The following is a 12642-nucleotide window of genomic DNA, read 5'->3' as shown; positions in this document are numbered from 1 at the left end:
GATACCTTTTAATGGCTAACTAAAAAGTTAGCCATTAAAAGGTGTCAACCGCTGAAGACTCTCAAATCTTAATATTTTTCTATCTACTGGCTAACACTGTACAAAGATATACATTTTCCCTCTATCAAAAGGTAACAGTAATAATGATAGCGGGGAGCCCACGGTAGGGATCCCAGCATGATGGGTAAAACATCTCAGTCACAGCAGAGGATAATCCATCCATATAATCCCTAAACCCTGACATCTTCCAGCAGAAACAACAAAATGGGGATGAAGTGGCTCCGTCACGGATGAAAATAATTCATCAACATATCCACGTAATCCTGCCACCTGGACATCTTCAGTGCTGTAGGGGGGAAGTCCACAATCCACCATATGACAGATAAAACAATAGACACAAAGGTATCCAGTACCAACAGTCCTTTAAGAAAGTTTATCAAATCCAGACAACAGATCCCACAACTGTAGCACGTTTATCCAGTCCAGTTGGCAGTCGAGCTTTACTCAATAAGCCATTGATCCATCCATGGTCCAGGTCCTCAGACTAGATCCTATCCCACCGACGACATTCCACCAACTCCCCACTAAACATGTGGCTTCTTTTCTCCTTCACTGGGATCAACCCCCTGAAAGGGCAGAACTGCTCTCACCCTTCCCCCCAAAGCTAAGTGTGCATTAGTGGAGGTATTTTTCTCAGGTAGAACCCATCACCTGGGTCTGCACGTGAGACTCCCTGTGGTGACGGCTATGCCAGATCTACCTTCAACACTCACACAATGGGCTTAGTCACTGTTTGAACAATGGTTAGAGGCTCCTGAGATACTAATGAGATTACTGGAATGCTGGACACTTTACAAGGGAAATTAGTATACATACTGACGAGCAAGCAGAACAATAAAACAGCAAGAAATCACTAATAAAACACAACAATAAGATTGACGAAAATCGGTGCTCCATGTAAATGAGCAGCTCCTCACATCCAGTAACCTAATAGCCAAACATTTTCAGTGAGTAGGGGGCACCAATGGACAGACCAAAAGATACCGATGTTAGTGAGATCAGCGAATCTCAGGTAAGGGTGAGGATAGCCGGTATTGGGGATGCTGCTGCTTTGTCACGGCTGGAGATGATGTATCATCATATTTCTGTAACCTAATAGACATTTTCTGGAGGTAGGTAGTACCTATGGGAAGACCAAAAGGTACCAATTTTAGTGAAAATAGGGATGAGGGTTGCCGATATTGGGGAAGGAGCTCAACTGTAACTAGCCAATGGAAAAGTTTCCCTAACTTATCGGTGGCTTTCTGGATTAAAGATGAGAGTCCTGAGGGGGGTTATAATTATAATTGCAATTTCTAAGAGGATATGATGGAGGAAACGTAAAGCTATATTGTACAGGAAGACATTTACCCTCCCCTTGTGCGTGTATAATGACCTTAAACAAGCTGGCCATCACTTGTAGTAAAATGTAAAAAAAAAAAAAAAAAAAAATTGGGTTGCAGTAACTTTCATGTTCAGTGATTTTTGCTAATGCTGACAAATCAGAAACCCAATTCTATAGCAAGATCTTACCCCTTTTTCCTGGGACCCAATCTGTCACACAAAATGCTATGGCTATGAGTACGCCCTTGTATTTGGAGCTAGGAAAAAAACAAAAACGAAGGACTGTTGCGTAATACAGAGTATAGCGTGAGTCCCGGAGGCCCGTCAGCAGACGACGCTTGTAGATCGACTCAGAAAAGGTACAGTATATCTCTAGTGTGAGAGACGTTTCTGGAATGACGCCAATCCCACATGCCACAATGAAAAGGAACAGAGTCACTCCATTCAGAAAACATGTTTGCAGGTTGTTAAAGCCATTGCCAGGCGGTCCGCAGCTTTGTATCCTGCTGCGGTACAAGCGTCGCATTTAGCACAACAACGATAACAGAGAATATTCACAATAGTGTATAGAGGGGAAAAAGAACTGACTAAATGAAATCCTCAAGTGCTTGATGACTACAGATGGTGGGTGGATGGAAGGTATCTAGTTTATATTGGCTTGGTTTACAATATACATAACTAGTTCATGGAAAACAGACTTCACTAATGGATGTCGCAGGAAATACGAATAAACAATGTCTTCCCTGAAGTTCATTACATTGGTTTTTAAATATCACTTTTTCCAAGAGATTGGGGGAAAATGTCTAAATATTCTTGTTTTCAACTTGTCCTGGAGAACCCATGTAGACATGGAGTTGAAGAATCCAAAGTTTCATCCATGAAAAACACTGATAGTAGTTGGACGAGAAAGACTGATGTCTGAGTCAGCCCTTAGGAATCATTGGAAGAAAGCCTCTCTACAATTTTTGGACAATTTTGTAAAGGTAATTGAACACTCTCTGTACTACTGATGGACCAAAGCAGTTCACTAAACCATGAGCATTCAAGCTGTAGGTCAATTCAGAACTCTGCTCTGGACTTTTGTGAGAAGGAAACTATTTGGTGGGTGCAATTGAATCCATCACATCGCTACATCAAGTTTTTTTCAGGCAAAGATTTGAAAACTGTGCTGAGAAAAAAAAAAAGCCAAATTTCAATTCTTGGATGTGGATTCCTCTTGGAAACCATGTTAATCTTGACACTGAAGACAAAAGGCTGCAAAGAATGGAGTGGTGAAAAAAAATAAATAAAAAAAACTGTATAAGAGGTGATAAAGTGGAAAAAACACTTTGCAATAGACATAAGTATTTCTGACGTGATTCACCTCAACTAAAACTTCATACTCATACACCTTCAAAAGAGCACTTGTCACATACATACTCCGGCGGGCCGAGTGTGCATGAGTTTTAATGGAAATTTGAAGTACACCTTTGATGTTGGCTTATCTCCACTGTGAATAAAAAGATCTGGTGCTGAAATTCAACATGCACGATTCTCCTTTTCTTCTACATGATCTGTTAAGAGTATGTGCACCTTAATTCCTTCTTTGGGCTAAAACAGTCAATATGTAATTATGTCAGATCTAGTTGACTAATTAATCATACTGCTTAAACATCATTATCTTCACTCCAATTAAAAAACACCAAAGGTCTTGATCTAAAGTCTGCCATACACATCTAGTGTAGCCAAATTATGGTTCAGCCGATGGCCAGCTCTTCCAAAGAGTATTCGTTTGGCCACATGTTCCATTGTTCTCAATGAAAGAGCCATTGCCAGACATCTCTGGCGTCAGCTTAAAGCCCACGTCACAGTAAGCGAGATCGCTGCCGAGTCACAAGTTTTGTGACGCAACAGCGACCTCAGCAGCGATCTCGCTACGTTTGACACGTAGCAGCGACCATGTGCTAGGCAGAGGTAGCCTGACTGCCATTAAGTATGGAGATGAGATCCTCAGACCCCTTGTGAGACCATATACTGGTGTGGTTGGCCTTGGGTTCCTCCTAATGCAGGACAATGCCAGACCTCATGTGGCTGGAGTGTGTCAGCAGTTCCTGCAAGATGAAGGCATTGAAGCTATGGACTGGCCCGCCCGTTCCCCATACCTGAATCCGATTGAGCACATCTGGGACATCATGTCTCGCTCCATCCACCAACGTCACGTTGCACCACAGACTGTCCAGGAGTTGGCGGATGCTTTAGTCCAGGTCTGGGAGGAGATCTCACAGGAGACCATCCGCAACCTCATCAGGAGCATGCCCAGGCGTTGTAGGGAGGTCATACAGGCACGTGGAGGCCACACACAATACTGAGCCTCATCAGGAGCATGCCCAGGCATTGTAGGGAGGTCACACAGGCACATGGAGGCCACACACAATACTGAGCCTCATTTTGACTTGTTTTAAGGACATTACATCAAAGTTGGATCAGCCTGTAGTGTGTTTTTCCACTTTAATTTTGGGGGTGACTCCAAATCCAGGCCTCCATTGGTTAATAAATGTGATTTCCATTGATGATTTTTGTGTGATTTTGTTGTCAGCACATTCAACTTTGTACAGAACAAAGTATTCAATGAGAATATTTCATTCATTCAGATCTAGGATGTGTTATTTGAGTGTTCCCTTTATTTTTTTGAGCAGTGTACAATTAAAAGCGCAGAGGTCAGTATGCGGTTCAAACTGCATTATAGCCTCAATCCCCTGAGGACGCCAGTTGTCTGGTGAAACATGTTGGGGAGGCTTAGGATAGCTTTTTAATTGCATTAATCAGGAATGTGGATATGAAATGAATATAGTAGCCTAGGATAGTGTAGGTCCGTGGCCACACTAAGCTATATCTTGAATACAAGAGTGATTGTGACTATGGGATATGTTATGGGTCCGGATGGTGGAACCACTGTGCCGTGGTGCAAAGAGGGACCAGAGGGGCATAACTAAGTGCCTATCCGAATCGACCATGGCTACACGCCAGCTTAGTTGACTCCACAAGCCAAGGAGGGACCAGGAAGGTGGACCAGGTGCCACTCTGGGACCGACCTCGTGTGAAAGCAGACGACTCCCACGGGGCTGATAGCCAAAGCGGACTGGCACGACAGATGGGCAGACAGATGTGCACGGCTGGTAGGCAGGCGGACGGAGCTGACTGACGGCAGGCTGATTGGTAGGCACGGCTAATAAACAGGCTGGCGGGCACGGCAGATAGGAAAGCTGGCGGGCACAGCTGACAGACAGGCTGGCGAGCACGGCTGACAGACAGGCTGGCGGGCACAGCTGATAGACAGGCTGGCGGACAGCACTGGGTCCTGAGAGCTGGAGAGAGTGCTAGCACACAAACTTCAACATTTCACAGGCACCTCCATCTTGGAGGAGGTGCCTTATATAGGGGCAGTCCTCCGGCCGTTGGCCGGGGACTCTTTAGGACGGCGCACGCGGCCCCTTTAAGAGGGAGGGAGGACGCGTGAGCGCCCTAAGTATAGTGCCCGGGGATCTGCGTGCGGCGCGACACCCCGGGTGGATGCAGCGAGGGAGCCGGAGGACGCCGGACTGGGACAGCGGCGGTGAGGGGGTGCTACAGGATACCTCAGAGAGTGATGACTGATTGGTATCATCCTCTAGTTTGTTTGAACCACATACTGACCTCTGCGCTTTTAATTGTATATTCCTCTTAAATATTGTAAATAAAAGTTAAATTTTAATAGTCTTTAGTTAGGGATTATTTTGCCTTTGGCAATTTGATAATAATTGTATTTACCCTACACTGCCTTTTTTGAACATCACAGCTTGTCTTGTGTATTAAGATACACCATATGGATCTGTGAAAATCAAGTCATCAAATGGCCATAATACAGCGACAGTAAATATTTGCCTTTCATCTGCGTGTAGTAAAAGATGGCCCACAAGTGGAAAGCAATAGCACTGCCTCGGATCCATCACTTGGTAACACATCATCCTTTGATAATGATACTCCTGTATGTTATGGCTCAGCCATCTGGCTATCTCTTGCTTGCATTCAAAAATCACTTCTGTGAAGAAGAAAAAAAAAAAAAGAATTCTGGTGGATGGTAGTTAGTAACTTCCTTGGAAAAATGGGTCAAAGGTATGAATACAACTGGAGGCAACATCTTCATGAAATTGGATTATTTTCTTTAAGCCTGTGTTATCTTTTACTTACTGACCAAAAATATACGGATTTACATTTTTGACCCTCGTGTGGGACCAAAGCCCATTTTTAGTATAAAAGACAACAGATTTAACGGATTTATCAAGACCAAAGAGACAGGTGTCTACGGATTTACCAAGAGAGAGTTTTCTGGATGAACACCAGCTTTACCGTGCATTCAGTTGGTCATTTTAAAAACAGTCATTGTACTGGCTGCCCATACATTATAAGATCCAATTTAAATTGCTTGTTCTCACCCACAAAGCTCTCCACAGTGCAGCACCCCCCTACATCTTCTCCCTCATTTCTGTTTATTGGCCTACCTGTTCTCTATGCTCCGCAAGCTATTTTCGACTAACATCCGCACTAATTTGTACTTCCCACTCCCAGCTCCAAGACTTCTCCCGAGTTGCACCAATTCTTTGGAATGCTCTACCCCAAGAAATTAGGACAAACCACGACTTACACAGTTTTAGGCGTTCCCTAAAAACACATCTGTTTAGAGCGGCCTATCACATTCCCTAATCAAAGTCCTTTCATCTATAGCCCATTCACTATTATATAACCCATTCATTCATTCTCTGACCATAATTCCCCCTTAAACTCCACCGCACCCAAAAGCCCTACAAATATTGGATGGAGACTGCTCATGTAGCCTTTATCTATCCCCCATTTCCCCAAGATGGCCATACCATCATTGTAAATAAGCACGGGGACTGCCACCTCATTGTAGATTGTAAGCTCTTACGAGTAGAGGTCATCATTATTTTTGCTTTAAATTATTGTATTATATTTAACTATTTTACTTATGACTGCTGCATATGAACCTCTGAATTGTAAAGTGCTGCGGAATATTAAACAGGAAGATAGTGATTCCCATCCATTGAACTTCTCCCAAAAGGAGGGTGCGAAAGACCCTTTTTAGGTAAAAAATTAGAAGAGGAACAGCGCTATTAACCACCACGGACAAGATCAATATTGACACAATGGAAGAAAAAAAAAAAAAAAAACGCAGCAGGCCATCCACGGAAACATCCAAGATGAGGACACTGCATCTGATGAGCCTCACAGGAATGGTTGAGATGAGTAGTCTGGGATGACCTCTCCTCTGAAAGGTAGTCACTTGTTTGACTGGTAGGAGGTAGCCTTCTTGCTTCTGGAGGAGAGCGAATTTTCAACCGTATCCCCCCCCCCCCATGCACGACTGCTTGAAAATAAAGGCCCTTTGTATGTGAACTAATAATTAAACATTCTTGATCATTATCTGATGCAAACATGGCAGAATGTTTTCTTCGTCAGTGCATCTCCCTAGTGTTCGAAAGTTCTGCCTACAATACTTATTTTAAACGATTTTTGTCCCCATATGGTTTGCATTGCACCCAGCAAGCTGAAAATCGACTCATCTCATTATATTGACGATCGGTGCTAGCTACGGCCAGAAATCTGCTTGTACAATTCCGCTGTAAGTCTCTATCAACAACCTAATCTCTTCAGTAATTTGGTGACCGCCAGTTCCCCTGAGCCGAATTGTTAGAAGGGACAATTTTTCTTTAGTTTGGACAAGTTGATTGAAGCCAAGCGAACAAAAAATAGACAAAAAAAAATATAAAAATATGAAACCACCAGCTAAAATGCTGTCTTTGCTCTATATGGAGCGTATACTCCGAATACATCAGGTAAACCCCGAGGATCAGATCACCTGGATCTTTTAAATGCAGTGAGTGCTCCTATCCAGTGATAAATCATGGTCTACAGGCAAGTGTAGACCTATTCATTCCCCTCACCCATTATTTATTTTGCCATGACATTTTTCCAAAGATCGACAATTAAACTACAACTCCTGCATTGCCAGGCATCCAGCTAAGTTTTGTAATCGTTTCACAATTTCACCTTAAAAAAACTACATAGTGGAGTCCTATGGAAAACCATGATCTTGATCCGCTCGAGGCTACTCTAAAAAAATGCCTACAACTTTCTGCCAGATGAAGCGGCATAAACTTTAGTCCATGTTTTATTTGACTTAAGTCTGACTCTGATTATTCCACCCAGGGGGTAAATGTCAAATTTTTGATACACAAGAAACACTAGGTTTATTATATTGAAAACTTTTATTTAAAAATTAAAAAAAAGAACACCCAAAACTTGGGCCACAATACAAAATAGAATAAAACTCTTTAACAAATATACAAAAAAAAAAAAAACAACCCACAGTCAATTATACATAAATCTCTTCGGTGCAAGCATACAGTCAAGAAATAGTATACAAGAAGTCATATTACAGTACAAATACTATTTTTAAGTGCATTCTCGTAAGAATATGTAAATACTTAAAAGCAGGCAGACATCTGAACACATACAAAAAAAAAAAATAATTAGATAGGTAAAGATTTTTTTTTAAATTAACCAAGGAAACAAGGCAAGCATCGACGGTAGTTCACAATCATTTGCTTGGACATTGCTTGCCTTGAATCTCGGTAACCCATCCAAAACCAAAGTGCATAGAAAAAAAAATAATAAAGTATGGCTTTGAATTACACTGCAGCATTTTTTTTTATAAAGCCCTTTATGTATATATCCCCACTGCACTGCTAGGGGAAATTAACAGAATCCCTTTATTGCCAGAAAAAAAAAAAAAGTTTTCGGGAGTGTCACAGTTTGTGGTTACAAAAAGGCAAAGTAGAAAAGAAGCAGCAGTCCATTTTTGCTACCATAGGACAAAAACCGGTTGCATTGAAGAGACCTGGAAGACCTTCTTGATATAGCAACAGAATATGTCATAAAGTGTAGTGGTTGACTCTATCAGCCCTAAAGAATAATATGAACTAACACAGTTCAAAGACAAGTGCTTAAACGGAAAAATAAAAAGTATAACACTGCTTTACCTACAATACAAACACCTTTCCGAGACGATAAACTTAATGCTTGTTACATAACCATGCAGCACATAATCTTCTAGATTTTACTAACAGCAGTATACAAGTTGTGCTCAGGATTTCAAGCGAGCGCCATGATAACACCGAGATCAAGGAGACATCACAAAAAGAAATCTCTACATTCGACAGACCAAAATTCTTAGTCTATGTAACCTCTTTGTAACGGGAGTCTCAGTTGGAATGACATAATAAAAATGTGTATGAGGGAAAAAAAAAAAAGGCACCGAAAAACATAAGACATGGCAGATTTACACATTTTGCGCTTACTTCAATTGAAATACTTTGACTCAATATAAATATAGAAAAAAAAAAAAAAAGAAGTTGATCTTGAAACCAGTCATTATGAACAATGCTCGTTTGGTATCAAATCAGAACCTAAACACGGCTTTCAGTGAATGAACATGGTTTTTGGAGTGTCCTCTCTATCTGCTATATACCCACGCCAGCCCATGCGACGAGTGAGGCAGACCACAGCCCTATCCTTAAGACTTTGCATTGTGATGGCACACTTGAAAAGAAATAAAAAATTGGACAGTCTTTGGGTGGCAAGTCAGTCAAAAATTTGACTTTGCATCGTTTTCAGCTTCTTGAAACGAACCCCAAAAGGATAAGGCCATTGGATTTCGAGAGCAAAACTGCTCGTAGCAGTGCTTTATAATAAAGTTCGGAATAACTGGTGAGTAACCAGCCAAGTGCTTCTCTTTCTGTTTAATGAAGGCAGGTGTTCTTATTGGCATCAACCTGCAGGGTAGCAAAAAGAAAAGTTTTAAGATTATGTTCCATAATATCTAGAGGTGTAAAAAAATAAATAAAATGGATTTTAGATATGGATTCCTACCTCTGTGTAGGTTGGAGGTGGCATAAACTTGAACTCCGGTGCATACATGAAGATGGGACTGTCACAGACACTGTCAAACTCATCGATCAGAGGAGTTGTTGGGCTTTCTATCCTGTGGTCTTCAGGGATGATGTCCAAATAACATGGTGGTGCTATAATAAGAGAAAAGGTTTAGATGATGGCTCAACTCCAGGCCAAATACTAAAACTAGAAAGATAAAGAAAGGTTTTAAAGAAAAAAAAAAAAAAATATATATATATATATATATATATATGTACCTTCTGGAGTTCCAGGGATGTTCAATTCAACCCAGCTCATTTCAGAGCTTGCCTGACTAGCCATGCTGGAACTGCGGCTGTTAAGACCAGATGAACTGCTGCCGATGACGAGAGGCAAGTCAAGAATGACCTTCTTTGCTCCAGGAACACTGACATAGATCTGTAAATCAAGCAAAGATGTTGTATTAAATGTGTGGCCTTTAGTAATTATGTTTTTGTCTTGTTGTTTAGTAATTAAATTGTTTTGAGCTACAAGCTAAAACAACTACAAAAAAAAAAATAATTGAGGAACTACGTACCAGTAAAGAGTACTCCACACGCAGGATGTTGCACCCAAGGATGGATGGCTTTATCTTTGGTACACGGATGCTCTTCCCTCTCCAAGAGTCTGTCATTCCAGAGATTATGTGATTTCCTCTCACACTGCAGAGCTTCTGGGTGAAGACTTTGGTTAGGCCGTTGGCCAAATAGGTGTGCTTGGCGATAATGGCAGCTTTGGGGACAACAATACGAGAGCAGGTGTTCTCAAAGTCAGCAGAGATGCAGATTTCCTCGCCTGGAACAAATAGGGAAAAATATTATAACCAAGAATTTGAGGATAAGCTGTAATTGAGCTGTCCTACCCATGGTGGAATAATAATAAAACGGCAAGAGGCAACTCACCTTCACAAAATCCTTTGCGGTTAATACTGGCACTCATGGATATGTGTCCGTCAGGAATGAACAAGCAGGTCATCTTCTTGTGCTTCTTGCCAGAAATCGGAGACTGTAAGAGAAGGAAGTTTTGTTAGTTTAGGTTCACTAGCCCAGAAAACTAACACAACAGATGAGGGCTAATGATAATGACACTTTGACTTCTGCTGTTAATTTGCAACCAAAATTACTAAAGAATGTTAGCATTTAACCAGAGTAATCAGGTACCACGATTACAAGAGATTGCCTTCGATTCTGCACAACAGTGAATCCCAACTTGTGGCTCTCCAGCTGTTAGAGCATGCTGGGACTTGCAGATTTGGGGTGTCGGGGACAGGAGAGCCACATGTTAGGAATCAATGTTGTATACCATTCATAACTTGGAATATAAAGACTTGCTAAGGCAGTGCTATATCCATGAGAGACTCCTGAGGGGTTACTCATTTTATGAGACATCTGATGCAGAAGTCAACAAAGCCAATAGATATGTAAAACTTACCAATAAATCTGGAGTGTTAACGTCAACAAAGTCAACCACTTCGAACTTCTTTTGCACTTCCTGAGCAGGGTGTGATGGACGTTCGAGGAATGCCTTCACCCAATACTTTACGGATCCATACTTCCCTTTGAAGGTGGAGCCCAAAGGCCTAGAGGGAAAAAAAAAAATGGAGAAGCTGGATTAGTTCACCTGCATCATCTTCAACCTATTGGACCTACAGATCATCCTCCTGCTGCATAGGATAACTTACCCCTGAGGAAGTTCAAATCCAAATTTGTACTCATATTGATTGCCAGGTCTCAAGATTACGGAGCCATCAGAATCTGCAGAAAAATGGGGAGAAAAAAAAAATGCATTTGTAAAAATTATAGTATCATTAAAGAGCATCATATTATCTAATGGATCTAGATAAACCAGCTGGATCTTCATAGCATAAATTCTGCCAACGCAGCACTCATGTTCTGCCAACAGCCCCCGGATGACCCGTCTCATCACTGCATCAAGTTTCATATACAGTATGTAATACAGTATCTAATGCAACAAGCACGGCGTCTCCAGCCAAGACCTGCTGCTCGTACCGCTGCCACTGATGAGCGGCTGCGGAGTCAGTAATAGACAAAACCTAGCCCTCGTGTACAGGCAATCATTCAGTTTTGCAGCTTTATAATACTCTACTGCCTTTTTTTTTCACCAAAATACACTACTAATACAAGAACTGACTTATCGGAGATAGTGATGCTGGGTCTATGCATTAATATAAACCAAAATTACTACAGTCAACCATGCAATCATTCTCATCTAGCTGATGCGCAGTGCCTGATGCAGTACCATGCTAGTACTTGTAGTTCAACCATAGGGCAGTCTATGTCGTCAACACCAAAACAATCATTTGGTAGCACCGTAAAGCCCAATCAAAATGAATATGCGAAAAAAAACCCCCACAAATTATCGGTTTATAACCCCCCCTCGCCAAAATCTGTGGTCTGCTCTCACCAGTGGGCTGATCCTCCATGTGTAGGGTGTCCTCATATCTCAAGTACTCCATCTCCTGCTTGCAGTGTTGCGATCCAGTGGACCAAAGCACCTTGGCCACTCCGCAGGCTAGAAACTTGACGGCGGTCACCCTGGTGACCTCACAAACTTCCACCAACACCTTGCCCGTCACCTTCTCTCCTCCGCAGTAGACTTTCTCAGGGTCGGTGAAGACCACCTCAAAGCACTTGATTTTCTTGAAGACCACCATGCTGACTATTAATCAGATATGCGGTAGGGAACTAAAAAGTGGTTAGTTTTGGTTGTTGTTAAGATTAGTATCGTGGTTATTGTCTATGGCCACTAGGGCACATGAGCAGTACGCTCCTCATTCGCTGCTGCTTAAAGCACTTGTAAACAAGCATCCGGAAGACCCGCTTATATATCCGCCCCTCTCCAAGCCCCGCCCCGCCCACCATGTGCATCCAGGAGTGCGAGTCGTGCTCACCTCGTGTACAGCGCGCTCATTGGACAACGCAGTGTTGTTCCTCTAGTCCTCAACCAATGGGAAGCTGCGGAGCGCCGCGTGGACAGAGCGTGCAGGCTGCGGGAAGTCCGAGGTAGTAGGCGTGGCCTCCGTGCTCATTCCGCGAGTTGTTTGTGTGAGAGGAGGAGGCGGGAGAGTGTGGGAAAAAGCTGAGGTAAAATGATCTCCGTCCTGTCAGACTGACAAGTGTATGACAGGAATTCCGGCCAGCTCTCAGGTGGGAGCGTTGGTAGGGACCTGCTAAGGGAAGCTGGCAGGGGATTTTCACTCATAGGAGCTATTACTATGAGATGAAGTAAAAATAA

The 12642-nt window shown here is 42.3% G+C and overlaps 1 protein-coding gene across 1 annotated transcript; it reads right to left on the bottom strand.

Moving 5' to 3' along the window:
• Positions 1-8717: 8717 nt before the first annotated feature.
• On the bottom strand, positions 8718-12228 carry TXNIP (thioredoxin interacting protein). Its single transcript, XM_073639411.1, has 8 exons — positions 11812-12228; positions 11069-11141; positions 10819-10966; positions 10290-10392; positions 9926-10182; positions 9627-9786; positions 9349-9500; positions 8718-9251 (listed from the first exon to the last, which is right to left on the bottom strand). The coding sequence occupies exons 1-8, from the start codon at positions 12059-12061 to the stop codon at positions 9219-9221; spliced, it is 1176 nt and encodes a 391-aa protein (XP_073495512.1). The 5' UTR covers positions 12062-12228; the 3' UTR covers positions 8718-9218.
• Positions 12229-12642: the final 414 nt, after the last annotated feature.

The sequence above is a fragment of the Phyllobates terribilis genome, unplaced genomic scaffold, assembly GCF_046119375.1.
Source record: "Phyllobates terribilis strain yellow unplaced genomic scaffold, ASM4611937v1 Scaffold_7__3_contigs__length_470593459, whole genome shotgun sequence".
NCBI lineage: Eukaryota > Metazoa > Chordata > Amphibia > Anura > Dendrobatidae > Phyllobates > Phyllobates terribilis.
Note: the sequence above shows the minus strand (reverse complement) of the source record. Positions and strands in the feature narration are given on the sequence as shown.

Bases quoted from the DNA above. Each gene is read 5' to 3' on its own strand.
- TXNIP (XM_073639411.1), bottom strand. From the start codon at position 12,061: ATGGTGGTCTTCAAGAAAATCAAGTGCTTTGAGGTGGTCTTCACCGAC. The intron at 10,393-10,818 runs GTAAGTTTTACA...CTTCTCTTACAG, and splicing joins TTAACACTCCAGATTTATTG to TCTCCGATTTCTGGCAAGAA. The intron at 9,787-9,925 runs GTACGTAGTTCC...CTTGATTTACAG, and splicing joins GTGTGGAGTACTCTTTACTG to ATCTATGTCAGTGTTCCTGG.